The sequence below is a fragment of the Astyanax mexicanus genome, chromosome 4, assembly GCF_023375975.1.
Source record: "Astyanax mexicanus isolate ESR-SI-001 chromosome 4, AstMex3_surface, whole genome shotgun sequence".
NCBI classification, from domain to species: Eukaryota; Metazoa; Chordata; class Actinopteri; order Characiformes; family Acestrorhamphidae; genus Astyanax; species Astyanax mexicanus.
In genome coordinates this window covers 22971587-22992938 of record NC_064411.1, presented here as the reverse complement: position 1 = coordinate 22992938, position 21352 = coordinate 22971587, and the positions used below count along the sequence as shown (strand labels likewise).

General features: G+C 39.1%; 5 protein-coding genes across 5 annotated transcripts in view; all 5 read left to right on the top strand.

Annotated features, from left to right (window-relative positions):
• LOC125780501 (zinc finger protein 239-like) overlaps positions 1-21352 on the top strand; it is a 1096042-nt gene that overhangs the window by 896553 nt on the left and 178137 nt on the right. The gene's annotated exons all lie outside the window — the stretch shown is intronic.
• The window catches only part of LOC125801162 (zinc finger protein 585A-like), a 270147-nt gene that overhangs the window by 70658 nt on the left and 178137 nt on the right, over positions 1-21352 (top strand). The gene's annotated exons all lie outside the window — the stretch shown is intronic.
• LOC125801414 (zinc finger protein 271-like) overlaps positions 1-21352 on the top strand; it is a 233679-nt gene that overhangs the window by 49288 nt on the left and 163039 nt on the right. The window lies entirely within an intron of this gene.
• Positions 1378-3955, top strand: LOC125801142 (E3 SUMO-protein ligase ZBED1-like). The gene is made up of 2 exons (XM_049477333.1): positions 1378-3087; positions 3202-3955. Exons 1-2 carry the CDS (start codon positions 1603-1605, stop codon positions 3451-3453), a joined length of 1737 nt encoding a protein of 578 aa, XP_049333290.1. The 5' UTR covers positions 1378-1602; the 3' UTR covers positions 3454-3955.
• Positions 8325-10250, top strand: LOC125801741 (zinc finger protein 239-like). Its single transcript, XM_049478987.1, has 2 exons — positions 8325-8339; positions 9168-10250. Exons 1-2 carry the CDS (start codon positions 8325-8327, stop codon positions 10032-10034), a joined length of 882 nt encoding a protein of 293 aa, XP_049334944.1. The 3' UTR covers positions 10035-10250.

Sequence of the window (21352 nt, the reverse complement as noted above, 5' to 3'; positions counted from 1 at the left end):
CATGAAATGTTATCCAGATGTAGTCAGATGTAGTATAGGTGTAAAAGGCACTATATGTATCTTTGGAAAGGTTAGAGAACTGATCACTCTCTGTCTTCCAACAACCTTTAATTAGGTAGCTAATGAGCTGATAAACACACTTGTTTTACAGTTGGTGTGATACTGGCTAAGTGGATGTTATTTTATCATTGGTTTTCTCTCTGGTCTCTTGACTTCAAAAGGTTAATACTTTTTTTTGTTATTGATTATTACATTTAAGGTTCAGAATTTTTGTGTAATTCTTGGGGGGTGAGTGTAACAGAGTTCAAACATACAAGTGTTTTATTGTTAGAATTCCCCAAAATTCTTCTCCTTATATTCTGCCTGTATTGATATAGAGTGGCTGGGTTGGAATGGCTCCTCCCCTTTTCCCCTCTTATATTTCCTCCCCTCACCCTGCCTCTTCCCTTTCTGTACATGATGTGTAATGGAGAGGTAGGTGTCAGAAACTGCTTTGATTTTAATCCAAAATAATCCTATATTTTAATATAATCGTAAAACTCCAAATTGTTCTATATATGTCCCCAAGTTTATTAACAACTATTGTACATTAAAATATCTTGCTAGTAATCAATATTAAAACTTTTAGATGCATGGTTGTGCACTGCTAATGCTACAGCACATGGTCTATGCTAGCATGCAGGCTAACTAGCTAATTATTCCCTGTTTTTATATGCTTTTATACTTAAGAGAGGAGCGGAGAGGAGAAAAGAGGTGCCAATCTAGCCAGAGCTAAAGCCTGTTTCTGTTTATCTGTTTATCAGGTATGAGGAGTTTTATTTTATGTGTTAAAAAGTTTTGTAGAGCGCTTAGGCTAAGTGGCTAAATGGCTGAGCTAATTATGCTAGTTTGAGCATGGTCTAACCTATTAAATGCTAAGCTAAATATCTTTGACTCTGTTATTAAGTTTTATTATCTTGTAAGCCTGTACATCTCTGCAAATATGGGCCCTTTCTGTACATGATGTGTAATGGAGAGAGAGGAGCGGAGAGGAGAAAAGAGGTGCCAATCTAGCCAGAGCTAAAGCCTGTTTCTGTTTATCTGTTTATCAGAATAAAATCCAGTAAAGACACAACGCAGAGTCTGTCATCTCTAACCACCGGTCACACTTCGTGTTTAAGCCAACGAACCTAGCTAATGTTTGTAGTTAGTTTACCTGTCAGAAAACTTCTAAAAGAGCGCTATTTTTCAGGATTGTTAGCTGTCTAACGTATTACGTTATTCATATGAGTTAGCTATGTATTTAACATTTTACTCGTGCAAAAAGAATTCATTCTGTTAAATAATGAGCCTCTTTTACTTGGTTGGTTGCTAGCTTAGCTTAGCTTAGCTAGTCTGTGTCGAAACTCAATAATTCAGTGAAGGTATTTAAGCTGTCATGTTTAGTTGGCATAGCCAGTACTCTATTTGTGATACATAGCGTTCAGCTGTAGTGATTTGTTAATATTACTAGCTTCCCCCTCCCCTATATCCTAGATTAGGAGTTTACTATATTTTATATTGATCTGTCTTCTTTTAAATTTAGTTTTATTGTACAGAACTTTGACACTTAATGTCCTTTAAATGTGCTTTATAAATCAATCTGACTTGACTTTCTGTTTTGCTCTTTCTATTAATAGCACTAAGCAGAGGCGTGTGGATGACTTTTTCCAGAGAAGAGGCTTATGCACCCCTCAGATGACTGAGGTCTTGACAGGGAGCATCCTCGACATGTTTCTCAAAGACATGAGACCAATTTCTATGGTTGGAGATGAAGGCTTCAAGCAGATGATACACACATTCCACCCAGGTTACACCTTACCTTCCAGAACTCACTTTACCAAGCTCATGGAGGCAAAGTATGAAGCTACTCTTGGTAAGGTTAAAGAATCTCTTAAATCAACCAAGAACAAGATTTCCCTGACAGCTGATGCCTGGACCAGTGTTGCTACAGAGGCATATCTTGGCATCACTTGTCACTTTATAAGTGATGAGTGGGAGCTCAATAGCTTTTGTCTCACAACATTGCCACTAGAAGAACGACACACTGGATCGAACATTGCTGCATGGATTGAGCAAACTGTGGAAATGTTTGAGATCCCTCCAAAAAAGATCATGGCACTTGTCCACGACAATGGCTCCAATATGGTTCTGGCAGCAAACATTTTGCAGGAAAAACATGGATGGATATCTGTTCACTGTGCTGGACACACTTTGCAATTGATTGTCAACAATGCACTGAAACACCCTCAGATCAGTAAAGCACTGGGAGCATCAAGGTGCCTCGTGGAGCACTTTAAACGAAGTGAACTGGCTTCAAGCAAGCTTAAAGCCAAGCAAAAACAGATGGGGACCCCAGAACACAAACTTGTCCAGGACATCTCTACCAGGTGGAATAGCACCTATTATATGATGAATCGCCTGCTGGAACAGAGATGGCCACTGACTGCAACTCTGTCTGATCCAGCTGTAACACAAAGAGGGAAACATTTCCTAGACCTCAAATCTGATCAGTGGACACTGATTGAAGAACTGGAAAAAGCTCTACAGGCTTTTGAATGTGCCACTGTCTACCTGAGTGGTGAAAGCTATGTGACAGTCTCTGCCCTGCCTCCTCTGGTCAAAGGTCTTTTGAACTCCACCCACACTGTCTATGATACGACTCCAGTGCAGGCCTTCCAGAAAGCTGCTTCAGAAGAGATCAGTGCACGCTGGTCAAAATTGGTCACGGTCACTGATGATAACCCAAGTAAACTGATTATAGCAGCTGCACTAGATCCACGTTTTCGAAAATCTAAATTCCTGCCACCAGAGGAGAGGTTTATTATGCAGAGTAAAGTTCAAGCTCTGGCCTTACAGTGCATGGATGGGAGCAGCATCGTAACAAACCAGAGCACCAATAGGATGGAAGAAGCCGCAGCACCACCAGATGGGCATGCCACAGGCTCACCTAAGAAAAGTCCAAGTAGGTCTGTTTCAGCTATCGAATCACTGCTTGGATGTGACTCAACAGACAGTGACAGTGAAATCAATGAAAATGATGTGCAACACCAAGTGATAACTAATGAAGTAAGTTTTAATTATTTAAATATGAATAGAACATAGTAATGAACATATAAAATCAAGGGTAACATGCCAGATGTAGCCACCCAGTTCATTTTTCTTGTGTTTTTCATATGCTAGGTGCTTGCGTACTTTGGAGAGCAGCCCATCTCAAAGAAAGAAAATCCCCTGTCTTGGTGGAAGCTGAATGAGCCAAAGTATCCAACTCTTGCATCAATGGCCAAATCATTCTTGTGTATTCCTGCTACTTCCACTCCCTCTGAGCGCCTCTTCTCAGCATCGGGTAACATTGCCTCAAAGAAGAGAGCCAGTCTTTCTCCAGAGCATGTTAATATGCTCACGTTCTTGCACTGCAATTTAAAGCTTTTATAAACAAGGGTGGGGAATTCCAGTTCTGGAAGGCTGAAGGCCTGCACAAATTTGTGTGCTTTTTCTGCTGACGCACACCTGATTAGAGGGGGGTATAAAGAAGACCTCATCACTGAACTGTGAACTGAAACAAGTTCAACTTTTTTTTTTTTCTTTAGTAGAGGCATTATTTGAACATTTATATTGAATATTCCTGAATATTTTTTCTTTCTTTCTTTTTTTCATACTTTGTCACTTGTTGCTTATTGTATTGTACAGGTATATTGTATTGCCTTTTTGTACTTAAATGTCACAAACTTATATAGTAGAGTGGTGAAAACCTATTTTGAGTTACACATTTGCACATTATCTTAATTTAAAAGACATGGTGCACTTTTATTTTGTATTACCTAATTTAAATTTATTTATTTATTATTTTTTTTATTGTGACATTAATAGTGCATGTTAATGTTTCAAATAAATTTGATTAAGCTATCAAGCTTTAGTTTCATATTCATGTTTAATGGCGCCTTATTTTGATTTGATATTGGAAATAAATAACAACAAAGATGCTATCTGATGGTATGACAAATAATCGTGACTAATCGACTAATCGAAAAAATAATCGACAGATTAGTCGACTACTAAAATAGTCGTTAGTTGCAGCCCTAGTTGTAAGTGTAACAGAGGTATAAAATAACTTTGTTTTAGATGAACTTTATAAAATGAGGCACTTTAATGCTGTTAAATGAAGTTTTGGCGGCCCCTGCTGTTTAGTGGTGAACTGCAGTTACGCTACGTTTGGTCTTTCTGAGCCACCGTACCTCAGCAGCGGTCTGTGTGTTTCTGTGCTGCGGGTAGGTGCTGAGCTCCGTGTTTTATGAATAAATAGTGGTTAAAACATGTTTAAAGTTAAAAATACTGCTATTAATTCGAGTATAAGACAGATTAAAAAGTGTTTTTGTAGAGAATTCACTGATTTAGGTAATAGTTAAGAGTTTATGAGCTTATTTCTCTCTTCTCTGTTAGAAGTTAAGTGAGACTAACACGAGGCTCAGTTTTCCCTCCACTGTCTGTAGCTGTGTCAGCAGAATATCAGCTAAACCTGTTATTATTATTATTATTATTATTTTTATTAATAATAATATTTATTAATTATTAATGAGATTTTTATTTTATTTATTCAGCTCGGTGTCACTCCAGTAAAAAGGAAATAAGAAAAGTACATATTGTCATCCAGGTATGTGTTTCATTCATATTTTAATATATTTCTGATAATGTTCAGCTATATTTTTATGTTTTTGAAATGTGCTCATGTACATCTATTTTAATGTGTATTTTTGTGGCACAAGATTCTACTGGTAATGCAGAGACAATTAATAATAATACTTTAAGAACTGTATTTTATATTCGCTAGAAAATGACGTATGTTAAGCCATACAGTAGGCGGTTTTATATGTTGTTGCCATATATGTACTGGATCTGAGCAGCAGTGCATTTTTATGCTGCAGCTTAGTGTTAACCGCAGTAACCACTACAGTAAAAAGAAAATAAAAAAGTACATATTGTTAATTGATGTACACTTGTTGCAAATGTCATCTGTATTTTAAATATGTTGGTAAATCTATAAATGTCAAACAATATTCGGTAATGTTTAATAAAAGTAGCATAATAAACAAATTCATTATTTCATTCTCTGGCAGCATTTTTTTATACTAGGGGAGTAGACAGAATATTTTGATAAAGCACAAAACTGATTATCCCACCAAAAAAAAAAAAAAAATTGCCCAGCAACACTAGTATTAGTACAGATATTACAGTCAAGCCTCTAAAATCCACTGATTGTGTTTGTTAGGCTAGTATAAAACATGCTGTCAGTGGCTGAAATAATGTTTTAAGAATTGTTTTCTCAGTCAGAATATTATCATAAAGTACAAAAGCTAAACTGTATTTCCCAGCAAAACTAGTTTTAATACAGACATTACAAACAACTCAAACAAGAACCTGATTTCAGTTTTGTGAGGCTACCAAAATATCCTAGAATAGAATAAGGTTAATTTTTGTTCAAAAACAGTTACTTAGCTGACAGGCTAAAGTTATCAGTGCTTTATTTTACCGGATAGCTAATGTCTAGCTAGGTAAAGTTACCGGCATTTTAGTAGCTAATGTTTGTTAGTTAGCTAAAGTTGCAAGCGTTTTATAACCGGTAGATACTGCTAGTTAGCTAGCTAAATTACCAGTGCTTTTTAAAAAAACTAAGTAGCTAACGATAGCTGACTAGCTAATATTACCAGTGCTTTTTCAACTACGTAGCTAACGTTATCCAGGTAGTTAAAGTTACCAGCTTGTTTTAAACCTACTAGCTAACATTAGATACCTAGTTAAAGTTGCCAGTCCTTTTTTAACCAAGTAGCTAATGTTAGCATTTTTTTTTCTGGTATGTAAACACAGCTGTCCATACCTTCACTAAGTACTAGCGATTTTTGTGAGAATGATGCTCACAGATTTTTTTTCTTAATTCAAGAATACACTACTGCAACAAAATGAATGTCATTTTGTTATTGTATACAATATGATATGGCACACCCTTAATTGAGATAATAAAAAAACAAGAATTTTATCAGATTTGTATCAAGTTAATGATCCAGAATATCATGATTCTAATAATGCACTCTGAATATCTCCATATATCCAGGATTAAAGTAAAGTAAATGATACTGGACAGATATAGTCTATAGTAGATATATAAAGGGAAATGAGAACAGTGTGAATTTTTCTTTTGCTAAAAACAGTAAAAATGTAGTACCCTGATGTAATAATTAGGGGTGGGTGATATGGCAGGATATTTTAGGGTATAATATTGTTCACGATATTCAAAAATGTTGGTGATTATTATTGTGTACGATATGCACTGTAAAAAAAAAAAAAAATGTCACTCCAACTTAAAATCATTAAGCAACTAATTTCCAGGCCTTTTTTAAATTAGCAAACCTTTATGGCTCATTTGTTCTCTGCACTTACAAAATTAAGTTGGTCTAACAAGTCTTAAATGTTAGCTACATCTAAATGATTGAATCACTTCAATATAGAATTTATCATTTATCATTATCATTATCTAATATTTTAAATTGTTAACTGAATATATTTAGTCGAGGTCATTTAAAATGTATGCTAAGCTTGCCAACTTTAAAATGTGTTGATTAGTTGCTAAAATATTTTTAGTTAGATTAACAAACTGAGAAGTGTTAGTTGTACATCAACACTACTAAAAACACTACTAAACTGAACATTTTTTATAAAAATATATAAATAAAGACTCATCAATATAACATTTTATTAGAGTATTTTTTATTTTAGAGTAAAATCACTTTTCTGCAGTTCACACAAGGCAGCTGCATACAAAATAAAGAAATAAAAAACACAATAAACTGAAGTGTATTTAACTGCAGATTTTCCCGTAAATGTTATTTTTAGGTTTGTCAACGTTAAAGCAGTAGAACACGAGAGGGAGTGTGTTATTCATGGATAGATACTTTATTTATCCCGAAGGAAATTTAGGAATAACATCACGGCTGTGATTTGGTCGTAGATCATCACAGTCGTGATGTTATTTGTGCTACCACACAACCTCAAGTGTTCTATTGCTTTTACACAACATTTATTTTTTTTTTTTTTTAACAAAATGAATAAATTTTGTTTTGGGGTCGAGAAGACGGTGTAAATTGCATTGAGAGACTATTTGATCAAATCCATATTTTGTAGTTCGAAGAGCAGTGCGAGGAGAGTTTCTTTGGTAGCAGTACACAGCACTAGACAGGAGAAGCCAAGCAGGATAGATAGGGGAGGAGAGGGAGAAAAATGCGACCGCCTCTGAAAGAGTCAAGCAAAAGTTATTTTGCATAATAGTAGTAGTAGTAGTAATTACCTGCTAGATATTTTATTTATTTTAGTATTAACTTCTGTACACTAAAAAAATATTAATTGCATAAATTAATATTTATGCAATTTTTGCAATATTTATATATAACAAACACTTTTTCACACCACTGTATGGTGCCAGGAGCCTATGGGAAAGCTGTATGAACAAACACTGTAGAAAGAGCAATGACGTGTAGTAACTAAAAGTTGGTTGAAATCATATTTTTTTTCATTGGCTCCATTATCATTTTTAAGTTTTCAGATTGACGTTCTCTGAACAAATTTTATTGAGTTGTACTGGCCGGTGAGTTCACTCAACTTGATAATATTAGTTCTCCTGACTAAAACATAGAATCACTTTTTAGAGTGTGGCACACCCCTAGTCCATATGCATTTAATTTTAAGTATATTATTTTAAATATACACAAACAACACATCTTTTATGATTAAAGATAATTAATGTGAACGTCGTTTCTGGAGCTGTGATGGTGTGTAGATGCATGAAATAAGTGTCCACTGTATAAAAAAACTTGAGAGGAAACGTTAGCCAATCTTGTCCTGTGCTCTCTGCCTCATCATCGACCCACTCAATCTGTAAAACCCAAGTTTTTAATGTCTTTCGGTCCCTCGCCTGAAAAAAAAACAACAACATTATCTCATTTCTTATCTCACATTATCTCATAAAACCAGGAAAGTCAGGTTGAGAGGTCTCTCTCTCTCTCTTGTCATATACATTACATTCTGGGCTCACTGCTCAAAACATTGATAGGGCTTTATGTTGTTGGAATGGCCTTTTCTGTCTACATTTTAACTTTTTTTTTTTTCTTCAATTTTCACCCCAATTTACATGGCCAATTACCCAACACACTCATTAGAACTCCCCCTATCACTAATTATGCCCCACTACCAGGAGAGTGAAGACTAGCACACGCCTTCTCCGACACATGTGAAGTCCGCCTCTTTTTGAACTGCTCCTGATGCAGCGTTTCCGAGTAGAATCACAGCTCTAATGCTCGGAGAAAAGTGCAACGACTCCGATTGTGCTTCAGGTCAGAACATCTCGTTCTCTTTGAAATATATATATAAAAGAAATTTCACATCTTTAAATTCTAATAACTGTCCATAGAAAACTGTAAATAATAAGCAAATCATACTGTGTGACACTGGCAGCCAGGCTGCTTTCTATACATTTTTTTTATCTAGATAGTAAAGTAATAGAGATATGCTGCAAGACAGACAAATATATTTATAAGATAAAACGTGATACACCTTTATTGATCCCCTGGGATTAGAGCAGGATAACAGATTAACAGATTATTGTTAATAAAATAGTACAGTATTAATAGTATGGATTAGTGTATTATAGTGTAAAGTGAGATACAATAGTAGTACAACATTGTATTCAGTACTGGACAGCAGCACTGTTTCTGTCTACTGCAGAACAAGCTAAAACTTCATATTATAATGTGTATGGATTTATAATAGGATTAAAGTACAGAAGATTTTAGGGAAATGTAAAGGTGTACCAGTATTTTTCTCCATACAGTGTAACTGATTTAGTTAATTCTTTTTGGTTAATTGACACAATTAAATTTGTCTTTGTTTTTTCCAGAAATTAAAATATTCCAGGGTTTTCTCCTGAAATTCATCACCACCAACAACCAGGATATTTAAATAAGAGCAATGTTAAACTGCTGAAAGAGGTGAAGCACAAGACATCCTGAAGAATCTCTAGAACACGCAGAAATAGCTTGATACTTTTAACAGACAAACAAAGCAAAGTCCCGACATGGAGAAACATCACCAGCGCATTCACAGAGAAACCGTATCACTGCTCAGACTGTGGGAAGAGTTTTACTAAACAGAGTAATCTCAAAATACACCAGTGCATTCACACAGGAGAGAAACCGTATCACTGCTCAGACTGTGGGAGGAGTTTTACTGAACAGAGTACTCTCAAACTGCACCAGCGCATTCACACAGGAGAGAAACCATATCACTGCTCAGACTGTGGGAAGAGTTTTACTAAACATAGTACTTTCAAAATTCACCAGCGCATTCACACTGGAGAGAAACCGTATCACTGCTCAGACTGTGGGAAGAGTTTTACTAAACATAGTACTTTCAAAATACACCAGCGCATTCACACAGGAGAGAAACCGTATCACTGCTCAGACTGTGGGAGGAATTTTACTAAACAGAGTCATCTCAAAATTCACCAGCGCATTCACACAGGAGAGAAACTGTATCACTGCTCAGACTGTGGGAAGAGTTTTAATCGACACAGTCATCTCAGACTGCACCAGCGCATTCACACAGGAGAGAAACCGTATCACTGCTCAGACTGTGGGAAGAGGTTTAATCAACAGGGTGATCTCAAAAAACACCAGCGCATTCACACAGGAGAGAAACCGTATCACTGCTCAGACTGTGGGAAGAGGTTTAATCAACAGGGTCATCTCAAAATTCACCAGCGCATTCACACAGGAGAGAAACCGTATCACTGCTCAGACTGTGGGAAGAGTTTTATTAAACAGAGTGATCTCAAGAAACACCAGCGCATTCACACAGGAGTGAAACCATATCACTGCTCAGACTGTGGGAAGAGTTTTAATCAACTGAATCATCTTAAAAATCACCAGTGCATTCACACAGAAATTTATCCCAGATGTATTCCACTGCAATAAAAAGTGCAAATTCTAAATCTTTGACAGCCAAAACACCTTATTTCACGCAAAACCTTCACTCTGTCACTTGAGACACATTCCAACAGAAACAAACAAGAACTGAATTTAACAATGTCATTTACATGTTCAGCAAAATTAATCATATTTGGGCATGTTGTTTAATGTATTCCATGATATGTTTTCCCCAGACATGTATATGTATAAAGACATATATAAAGAACTAGAGACCCATATTTAAGTACTCTATCAAAAAAAAAATATTTGTGTAGTAGTTGAAGTGTTCTTTAAGCATCATACTTAAGTACTAAAGTATTCAACATTCTGTGTTCTAATTCAAGGATTCAAGGAGATTTTATTGTCATTCGCATCACGTGGTACATGAGGTGGAACAAAATTGTGATCTTACGATCCAGTTTACACCCAAGAGCTGTTGTTAAAATAGATAATATAGATAAAATAAGATAACAAAAAAACACAATTAAAAGAGAATAGAACAAAATAGATAAAGATAAATACTCAAAAAAGTAAGCGGGAGGTAGGAAGCAGCATGATGAGAGTAGGCAGGAAGCAGCAACATGAAGTCCAGAGTGCAAGTTTGCTATAGCAGCATGATAATGTAAATTAGAGCAGTAAAAGATAAAGTGTCTCAGTGCGGTTTAAAGTGACAGTGTTTGTAAACAGTAATTTGTCCTTGTGTGTCAGTGCAGTGTGTTGTTAGGTGGAGTTTAAGAGTCTTACAGCTTCCGGAATGAAGCTGTTTCTGAGTCTGGTTGTTTTGCGCTTGATGCTCTGCAGCCTCCTGCCTGAGGGTAGCGGGACAGGAAGTGTTTGTGCTGGGTGGGTGGGCCTTTTCCTGCATCTGGAGGTGTAGCTGTCTGTGGTGCTGGGGAAGCTGACTCCAACAATCTTCTGTGCAGCCTTCACCCCCCTCTGCAGAGCTTTCCTATCTGCAGCAGAGCAGCTTCCATGCCACACGATGCTGGAGCTTGATGCTGGAGCACACAACGCTCTCCACCACACATCTGTAAAAGCAGGTGTGGACTGCGCTCCCGAGTCCAGCTCGTCTCAGCCTCCTGAGGAAGTAGAGCCGCTGATGTGCCTTCCTGACCAGAGTGGAAGTGTTGTTGCTCCAGGTGAGGTTGCTGCTCAGGTGCACAGCCAAGTACCTGTAGCTGTCGACCACTTCCACCGCAGATCCTCCTGCAAGGAGAGGTGGGCATGCTGACCCCTTCTGAAGTCGACAATTATCTCCTTTGTCTTCTTTACGTTGATGCAGAGGTTGTTATCGGTAGTCATTCAGACCTGTCACTGCAGAGCTCTTGGGGACCGGGATGATGGTGGCAGTCTTCAGGCAAGTGGGTGGAGGCGTTGAAGGTGTCCGCCCGGACGTCCGAGAGCTGGTCTGCGCCGTCTCGTAGTACCCGTGCAACATTGGATTTGTAGTCTGTGATGCACTTGATGCCCCTCCATGCTCTGTGGATACTGGGAGGAAAAGTGTCCCTGGATTTTCTGAGCATATGCAGCTTTTGCCCTCTTAACTCCAACAGTCAGCTCTCTTCTAGCCCTCCTGTGTTCATCGGGGTCACCAGACCTGAAGGCAGCATCCCTGGCTTTCAGCAGAGAATGCACCTCTGCGTTCAGCCAGGGCTTGTTGGGGTAGCAAGTCACAGTCTTGGTGGCGGTGACATCCTCCACACACTTGCTGATGTACCCGAGAACAGTAGATGTGTATTCCTCCAGATCCAGCTCCTCCTCCCGCTCAGCAGCCTCCCTGAAGACCTGCCAGTCTGTGCAGCCGAAGCAGTACTGCAGCACAGCTGGTCCCCACCCCCCGCTGTGATGCTCCAAACCCACACAGAAGACCATCACTGTGTGGCCCAGTGATGGTCTTCTGTGTGGGTTTGGAGCATCACAGCGGGGGGTGGGGACCAGCATGATGGAGATGTGTTCGGAAAGCCCGAGGTGAGGGCGGGGGAAGGCTCTGTACACGTCCCTCACATTGGTATAAACATGGTCCAGTGCATTATTACCTCGCGTTGGCATGTTCACGTGTTGATAAAACCTCGGCAGCGTGTTCTACGTGGTTAAAATCCCCCGCTACCACATAGAACGCGTCTGGATGCGAGCTGATGTTGTCATGAAGCTCCTTCAGCGCGTTGTTAGACTTAGCATCCGGTGCTATGTAACAGCAATCACGAACACCGCCGAAAACTCACGAGGCAGATAGTGAGGGCGAAACTTCACAGTCAGCTGTTCTGTCGCCTCAGAGCAGTGGCTGTTTACCAACACGCAGTTTGTGCACCAACCTTTGTTTATGTAGACGGAAAAGCTGCCGACCGGCAAGCTGGAAGGCAGAGTCTGGCATGGTGTGGTTCAGCTAGGTTTCTGTGAAAGCGCCTGCAGTGTGAAAGAGCTTTTCTGGATGGTTCGAACTTTCGGACCAACAACAGGAAGTTGAGCAGGCGTTCCTCAGCAACGGCAGCAGAAGAACAAAAATAACCGCAAAAGCAGAAAAAAAATGAGCCGTGGATACAGTTCCTTCAGGACAAGCATGTTCATTTGGCGAATTTGAACTAATCTAGGGTACTGTGCCTGAAGTTGCTGCTGCTGGTATAAAAACCACAATAGCAGCACTACTATGGACACGAAATGAATCTGTTCATTCATTTTATCCTTATCCTGGAAAGGCGTCCCGCCCGCTGAATTGTCAACACTCCAACGTTAGACGATTGACGTTAGAGGGCAATCAGCGTCAAGTTAAGGAAAACACATCGATACGTAAGTGATGACGAAAGGATGTAGGAGTATCACACAAAGGTCTTTGGTGCGCTCCCTAAACAAAAATAGGCGGACCAATTATATACAATGTAGCAAACACATGAACCTTGGTTTGGACCACGGTCCGGACTTTCAGGTATGAAAGCACCCTTACTGGCAAAACTGTCATTAATCCTCAAAAGTTCAGTTCTGCTGTAACTCACACACGTGGGGCGTGGGAACTGTGGTTCAGAACCGAAGTAAAAACAGCTCAAAATAGAAAAAAAATCTTGGAAGTACTGAAAGTAATAGTACAAGTATTGTGTTATGTAGATATTACAGAAAGAAGTCAAAAGTATGAATATCATACTGTTTCTATTATTTCAAATGTTTAGGGTAAAGGACACTTTTCCTCTGGCTGTAGCAACAGCACAAGAACAGGAATATACAGGATAGAGTACATTTGCATGAAGTCTTAAATTAACTCTCTGAAGAAACCTGCCATATAGAGAGGCTAAACAGCAAGCCGTTTGGATATTTTAACATATTCAGCATAAAAGGTCACTAGTTGGTCTATTACTATTGTAAAATCAACTAAAGCTGTCAAAGGCAAAGATATTACAGCACCTTAAAACACTGAGCTGATCACTTTTTAAACAACAGATCAGCTATGTCCCTCCACCTTTAAATCACCCCTCCCTTCTCTTTCCCACTAACATTTGGCCCTGCTCCTTCTGGGTGGGTAGATGGCGCTCTCTCCCCACATCACTTCTAGGGTGATGTTCACAGCACAGGGCGCCTGTGAGCTGATGTACCAGAGCCGAGCCGCTGCGCTTGCCTCCAATGCTCGTTAATGCTGCATCAGCAGCATCTTGAAAAGAAGCGGTGGCTGACTTCACATGTATCGGAGGAAGCATGTGTTATTCTTCACTCTCCTGGTGTGTTGGGGCATTACTAATGATAGGGGGAGTCCTAATGAGTGGGTTGGGTAATTGGCTGTGTAAAAAAAAAAAAAAAAAAAAAAGTGAAATAAAATTATTTAAAAAAAACAACAACATATGAACGTGTTGTTTGACCATCCTGGAATTGTGTTTTGTTTTGACTAATCAAATGTAATTATTAAGTGTTTTTTTTAAGAACATATGGTAGATTTCTGAAGCTGTAATCCACATAGTTGATCAGAGTTGGATACCTTTCCTTTGGGACAAGCAGCTAGCCAGGTCAAATTTTAAATTATTAATGAACCAATAAAAGTACATTCATGTAGGTTGCTCCTCCCACCAGTAAGAAGATTGAAGCCTCAGCGAAAGGCCCAAAGACAATGGAGCCTATCATAGTCTTTGAAACCAACACCTCAGTTTGGCCATGTCCCAAGTAATTCAGTCTTTACGACGCAGATAGAGCTGATTTTTTATAGTAGTTACGTTATGAGTTCAGTTCTGAAGAAGGGAAGGTCGTTCGAGTTCGAAAGGAGGGCACTACCAGTGCTTACTCCAGATATTAGATTAGCATAACTTAGTCTTTAAATGTAGATGTCATAGTTCTTAGAGGTAGAGTAGGATACTTAGCTTGCAACTTAACATTTAGGACCAAACCTTCAGCGCTTATGATTAGAAAGTATTTAATAAATACATTTAATATCTTTTCTAGTATATGCATATTAATTATTTCTCTTCACTTCTAGTATCTCTGTTTTCACTCTGTGGAAGCCGTCCTCAATTCACAAAGTGCCGCATGGTTTAGCTTAATGCTATCAACCGAAAGTGAGACCCAGAGCCACAGAAAGACAACACTGGGCCGGGTACAGAGGAGCATCTAGACCCAGAGAGGCCAAGAAAATCCTTTCCGGAGTATAAATGAAATACCAGGGTACCCGCGGGTTGTTAAAAAGTCCTAAAATGCCTAAACATTTAGTTTAACATATTCAAGGTCTAAAAATTTCTTGAAATATCTGTGCTAATCAGAGCGAGAGACAGTCAGCACGAGTGTGCATGCTCAGTGTGCTCTCGGTTTCATTTATGTGCTTTTCATGCAAAGTATCGAAAACAGGCACCAATTTCTTTTTTTCTTTCGATATTTAGTAGTACCAAGACATTTTAGTCGGTACCTTCTTGGTATCGAATTTTGATACCCTGCCCTAATCCTGATTTAACATGAATGTCACAACAATTTAATATGAAACACAAATAATTGTATTAAATCATTTGCATCATTAAACCAATTGGTGTGTGATTCTGTTTATATTTAATTTAGAAATGACATGGGAATGTTTATTGAATAATGTCAAAAGTGTAAGCAGGCGATTAATTGCAAGTTTAAATAACCATGAAATAAAAATAAGGTTGACTGCAGAACACTAAAATATAATCACATGCTTTTTGTTGTTCTACAGAGCCCCTGAAGTGGCAATGTATTTTACATAAAGTTTTGAGCACCACATACACTTAATATGTGGTGCTCACCACTTAGTATGTTGTGTTTACCACTTAGTACGTTCACTGGGCTGTACCTGACTTTACAGACTGCTATGTTGTGCTGTGCACATGCTCTGCAATCCTCCATCCTTTCATCATGGAAGGGGGGGTTATGAACTTTTGGAGTCATGGCAGATTAAAGCAAATTAAAGACCATAAGGTAAGGTTTTCTGTTTATACAGTTATCAAAACCATATTTATTTAGCTGCCATTTGTGATCTAATGTAGGCTGATCTATCCAGATCTATCCAGCTAACCTAACGCTAGCTAAGTTAGCCTAGCTCAGAAGGCTTGCATTGCTCTCTGTACAAAGCAAGGTAGGCTTGGGTGAAAGTAGCAGCTGTGTGTGTGTGTGCGCGGGCCAAAAAGCTTTTTCTACAAAATGATAACTACGTCCTGCCTTGAACACTTCTAATATGAGGTAGCTAGCTGACTATCTAGCTGTCTATCATTAGCTCTGGGCTTTTAGCAACCTTTAGCTATCTAGCTAGCTAAAACATTCCACACTGAAATATAGTAGTTAACATTAGCAAATCTAGCTAGCTAAAACATTCCACTATGAAATAAAGTAGTTAACATTAGCTAACCCAGCTAACTAAAACATCCCACACTGAAATAAAGTAGTTAAAATTACCTGAAGTAGCAAGCTAAAACATTCCACACTAAAATGAAGTAGTTAACATTAGCTAACCTAGCCAACTAAAACATTCCACACTTAAATAAAGTAGTTAAAATTAGCTAACCTAGCTAAATCATTCCACACTGAAATAAAGTAGTTAAAATTACCTAAAGTAGCTAGCTAGAACATTCCACACTGAAATAAAGTAGTTAACATTAGCTAACCTAGCTAAATCATTCTACGCTGAAATAAAGGAGTTGACATTAGCTAACCTAACTAGCTTAGCTAACATTCCACAACTTAATCTAGCTAGCTAAACTATTCCACACTGAAATAAAGTAGTTATAGTTAGCTAACCTAGCTAGTTTAAATATTCCACCCTGAAATAAAGTAGTTAATGTTAGCTAACCTAGCTAAATCATTCCACACTGTAATAAAGTAGATTACATTAGCTAACCTAGCTAAATCATACCAACCTGAAATAAAGTAGTTAAAATGAGCTAACCTAGCTAGCTTAAATATTCACTAGTTGCACGGGATGACATGTTACTAGTTTTTTTGAGGGTGCGTGTGTATAGTTCCGCTCCGGTACACAGGATAGACGCGTAAAAGCGAAGATGGCTGTGTTTTACACGAGGTGCCTCCAAGACCTTCCGAAGATTACCATCACAGATGTACACCGGATAGTCCAAGCCAGAGACTGTAAAAAAAGATGGACACCGTGTCGCCGTTCCCATTCATTCGATGAAAATGAAAACAAAATCTTCCGCCATTTTGGCGATCCTGAAACCCAAGTCTGCGCAGTAGAGACCAGAGGAGGGAGAAAGACTGTGGAGAGACAGCCTACTCATTTAAATAAACCCGCCCCTGAGGGCTGCCTCACGGTCACAGGCTGCAGAGCCATAGAGAGAGAGAGTTGCGACAACGGAAGTTCAAAATGCTTGATGGTCACGTGGTTCACGGAGCCTTCAGATAGTTCCAGGAAACTCTTTGCGGGCCATTTGAGCGCGTAAACACAGCGACAGAACTGCGATTTTCGTGTACCAAACATTTTAACATTAACATATATTTAATTCATGGTGATTTCTGTAATCTAAATAATAATCTTAATAATTAAGTAATCTAAATGACTAATGTAAATTTTCGCAGTTTCAGATAAACCAGAAGGAGAATTGTATATGTTTATATTGTGGTAGGCCCCTGGGGTAAGGGCCGTGACCACAGTGACCCAGAAGGAGGAAGCACACAGAGAACACAGACACGGGGAGTAAATGAAACTCAAAATGTACCTTTATTTTCAAAAATGCCCTCCACCACACCCAGAATGAACTTAAATAAACATAGCTCGCCCAATGGGGCTCTAGAGTCTGTCGAATTACTTAGTTTTTCTTGTTTTAGCGTCCGCGCAGCCTCAGCCCTCAGCTCCCCAGTGAGCTCTCCCAAGTTCTCGTTCAGTGAGCTGAGGCTGAGTTTTATACCTGTCCAGCTGGGACACATTGGGCTGTGCGCTCCGGCGTGGGGCGGACCCACAATTCCCCCGCCTCCTCACGCCACAGTCCCTCCCCCTAAGCTTCCAGCCACCAGGGTCGAAGGTGAGGCGTGACCTGGTGACTGGAGCGAACGAAGAGAGGCGGGGTGAGGAGAGCGGGGGATGCAGTTCGTTCGCTTGGGCCCCCCCCTCCAGAGAGAGACCCGTGGAGATGGTAGCCCACCTCCCAGCCTCCGTCCCCCAGCCTCGCGCATCGGCGGCACTCCGGCAGGAGAGAGGAGAAGGAGAAATCCCCAGCGTCACCGCTGCAGGGTGGTGGAGAGAAGCTGGGGGCGGGCTCTGGCTCGAGCAGTAGGGCGGCGAAGGGGGATTCCCCGGCGTCACACCAGAGAGGCGGTGAGTAGCCGGGGGCGGGCCTCCCCTTTTTCCTCCCGCGAGGCATTTTTTTTTTTTTTAGAGAAAAAAAAAGGCAAAACGAAACTGAGGTGTGGCTTCGGGCGGCCAAACAAAGGCACGCTTTGAGTTCACCACAGCCCCGTGTCGTGCTCCACTCCGCGGCTTCCTTCCAACCAGGTCACTGGGCCCCGCCCCATTCTCCACCACTGTGGAAAATGCACGCCACAATATATATATAGCATAAACTGTATTTATCTTGTCTTTTTAATACACACTTTACCACTATTAATTAATTAAATAAAGATAAAAAAAAATCTCAAACAGGAATAGTGTGTTAAGGAATTTTTTCCATGTTGTTTGTGTAGTGTCCACCATGGTTTGCTGTGCTGCATGGGGATCAAAAAGGAGCAAAAATGTACGGTTTCCCTACTGGTACTGAGAGGAGAAAAAAATGGTTGTCTCAACTCAGCAGGAGCAGTCTTCCTCTCACTAAAGATTACAACAGCAAAAAAATATGTGAGGCAATCATCAAACACTGCATTTGCACTTTTCACAATAAACACACCAATGGAAAGTGAAATGCCTGATTTATTAAAATACAGAATTGCGAACAAAAAAAAATCAGAGTGCAGACTCAGAGTGCAGGGTGCTGTATTGTTTCAGGCTCCACTGAATCCCCTATGGTTCTTTGGCTAAAAGAAAGAGATGAGAAAATGATTGTATAGTATTGGTTTATATATAAAGGGTGTGTACAGGGGTTGGGCAATGAAACTGAAACAACTGTCATTTTAGTGTGGGAAGTTTTATTGCTAAATTGGAGCAGCCTGGTGTTCAATCTTCATTAATTGCACATTGCACCAGTAAGAGCAGAGTGTGAAGGTTCAATTAGCAGGGTAAGAGAACAGTTTTGCACAAATTATTGCAATGCACACAAAATTATGGGTGACATACCAGAGTTCAAAAGAGGACAAATTGTTGGTGCACGTCTTACTGGAGCATCTGTGACCAAGACAGCAAGTCTTTGTGATGCATCAAGAGCCACGGTATCCAGGGTAATGTCTGCATTAATTAATTGTTGACACAAGAGGAAGCTGTCTGAAAGGGTTATTCGGGTGCTAACCTGGATTGTATCCAAAAAACATAAAACCACGGCTGCCCAAATCACGGCAGAATTCAATGTGCACCTCAACTCTCCTGTTTCCTCCAGAACAAATTATTGTGGTCTAAAAAAAAATAAAAAAGGTTATCAGTTGTAAAAGATGAGAAGTGCCATCAGTAACTGATGTGATATGAATTTGTTGCACATCCTTGGTTGTCTTTAAGAAATGTAATGAGTAGGCCTGTCACAATAAGTGCAATATCGATTTATCGTACAATAAATGAACATGACCTCAATAATTTTTAAAAATCGTGATATCGTCTACTGTGTTTATTTGTATGTTTGTTCACATATATAATAATGAACATTATTTTAGCCAGTAATCAATCAATCAATCAACCAACCTTTATTTTCGGTAAATACATTGAGGGTAACCCTCATTTTCAATGTAGCCGAGCCTACATAGAGTTAAAGGGATTGAGACTTAAGTTTAAATTATAAAAACAAGCAAACATGTAAGATTTAATTAAGAAAAAATAAAATAATTCAAAATAAAAGAATATGCAAACAGGCTAAAATGTAGAGCAATAAAACAAAGAGATAAATACATAGAATAATAAAATATACACAGTTTAAAAAAAAAAATAATGTTGTAGAAAAGAAAATGAAAGGTGGGCTACCCCCACCTCTCGTCCGGGGTACAACTCCCCTGCGTGTTCGTTTGATAGAGAGAGTCAGACAGGTGGAGTGAAGTTGAAAGCAAACCAAGTATTTATTACAAAGTACTGAATATTCAGGAGAACCAACACATGAAAGACCGTCTAAAAGCTGTCCCAGCATAAGTTCTGACCCCCCTCTGATCTGACTCCATGTTTTATACCCCATATGACGTAAAGCCTGTTGATGAGGTGTTGTTAAAATCATCTCATGTTAGTAGGCACATTCTCACGTGTTAGAGTCCACAGGTCTGATCAGAGCACCAGTGTTTGGCCTTGACTGTATCCAGTCGGACAGTGTGGCATTGTTTTCAGGACTGGACTGAGTCCGGTCGAAACAGTGTGATATTGTTTTAATAATTACACAGTGTCGTCCTCCCTATGTGCATGCTCTCATCCCGCTTTGGGAGATGAAAAACAACGCACACACAGAGTGAAAGGCCACACTGTTCGTCCTGAAGCCTCCTTTGTATCAATTTTAGTTCATACAGAGTGCACTAGCTGATGATTGATGGTTAGTCAGAAACCTGCAGTAAACTAAATGCTTCAGGCGTAAGCTGTATGTGCCCCACAATGGGTTCTATATGTCATATGTTACTGTGTTAGCAGCGCGTGGTTAGTCCGCCATATAATAGATCCTATGTGTTAATATACGCCTTATGTATCATGTGGGTTAATTTGTCATAATAAGGCTGGTGTTAATCACATGCTTGATCAAACAGTGTTTTACTATATATGTAAAGAGTATATTGTGATTATTGGTTAATCTTCTATATAATTGCGTGTAAAATACACTGTGAGTAATAAAGATGATCAAATACAATGTGAGTATTGGTTATGCATATTGAATACAAGGTTTCACACAATGATTATGTCATTACAGATACTAAGATAAGTAATCATAACTGAAAGATATTTGTCAATAAACTCAACGTATAATAAACAGTTACTCTTTAATTCCCGCTTTTGACGTATCAACCAGATACGTCAACACATCGTAATTCCTCCAAATATGTATTTACATATGTTCAACACGTGATAAACATATGTGTGAACATTTTGCTAATGGTGGGAGCGAAAACCTGTTCCGGCAGCCTACCAACCAATTTTGACAGGAAAAATTCTCCCACAGCCCCTCTGCCCCAGTCGGCTAATAATTCGAACTCTATCAACGGAGGAAGTGACATCATTACCTTAAAGTCATCCCCAAGACTGGTTGGTGTACAGCATTTCCTCCAGCTCTTCCTCACACTCCAATATAGGTAAAATACATGGTGGTGTACAGTCTTTATTATCATTATACCCATTAGAGTAATGGTTATTATTATCTGGAGCCATATTGGAATAACTGGAGGGAGTGCTGGTTCGTTATGGTGTCCATACTTTGACCTGTTCCACCCTTTTTTTCCGTACCAAGCCATTATTAAACCATAAACGTGTTTTCCCTCTAAGTTTCCCACTATTTAGTAAACTTGTTATGTATAGCCCTATATGTGTAAGTGTTAAGGTTACAGAGTGTATATATATATATTTTTTTTACAATTTCGTTTTTTCAAGAGTCCAATGCAACCTGTAAAGGAAAGCAATGTTCAGGACAACCTGTAAAGAAAAAATAATGTGTTCCCCCCCTAATTTAGCAAATCACAGTTTATAACCTTATATGTGTAAATGTTAAAGTTGCAATGCGTGTAGTTCTCTTCTTCTTTCTTCTAGCTTCAGGATTCTGAAGGTAGACTACCTCAGCCCCACGTACGAAGAGCTTTATTCT

Coding starts and splice junctions, on each gene's coding strand:
- LOC125801142 (XM_049477333.1), top strand. CDS start 1,603: ATGTGCTTTATAAATCAATCTGACTTGACTTTCTGTTTTGCTCTTTCT. Junction 3,088..3,201: donor ACCAAGTGATAACTAATGAA/GTAAGTTTTAAT, acceptor TTCATATGCTAG/GTGCTTGCGTACTTTGGAGA.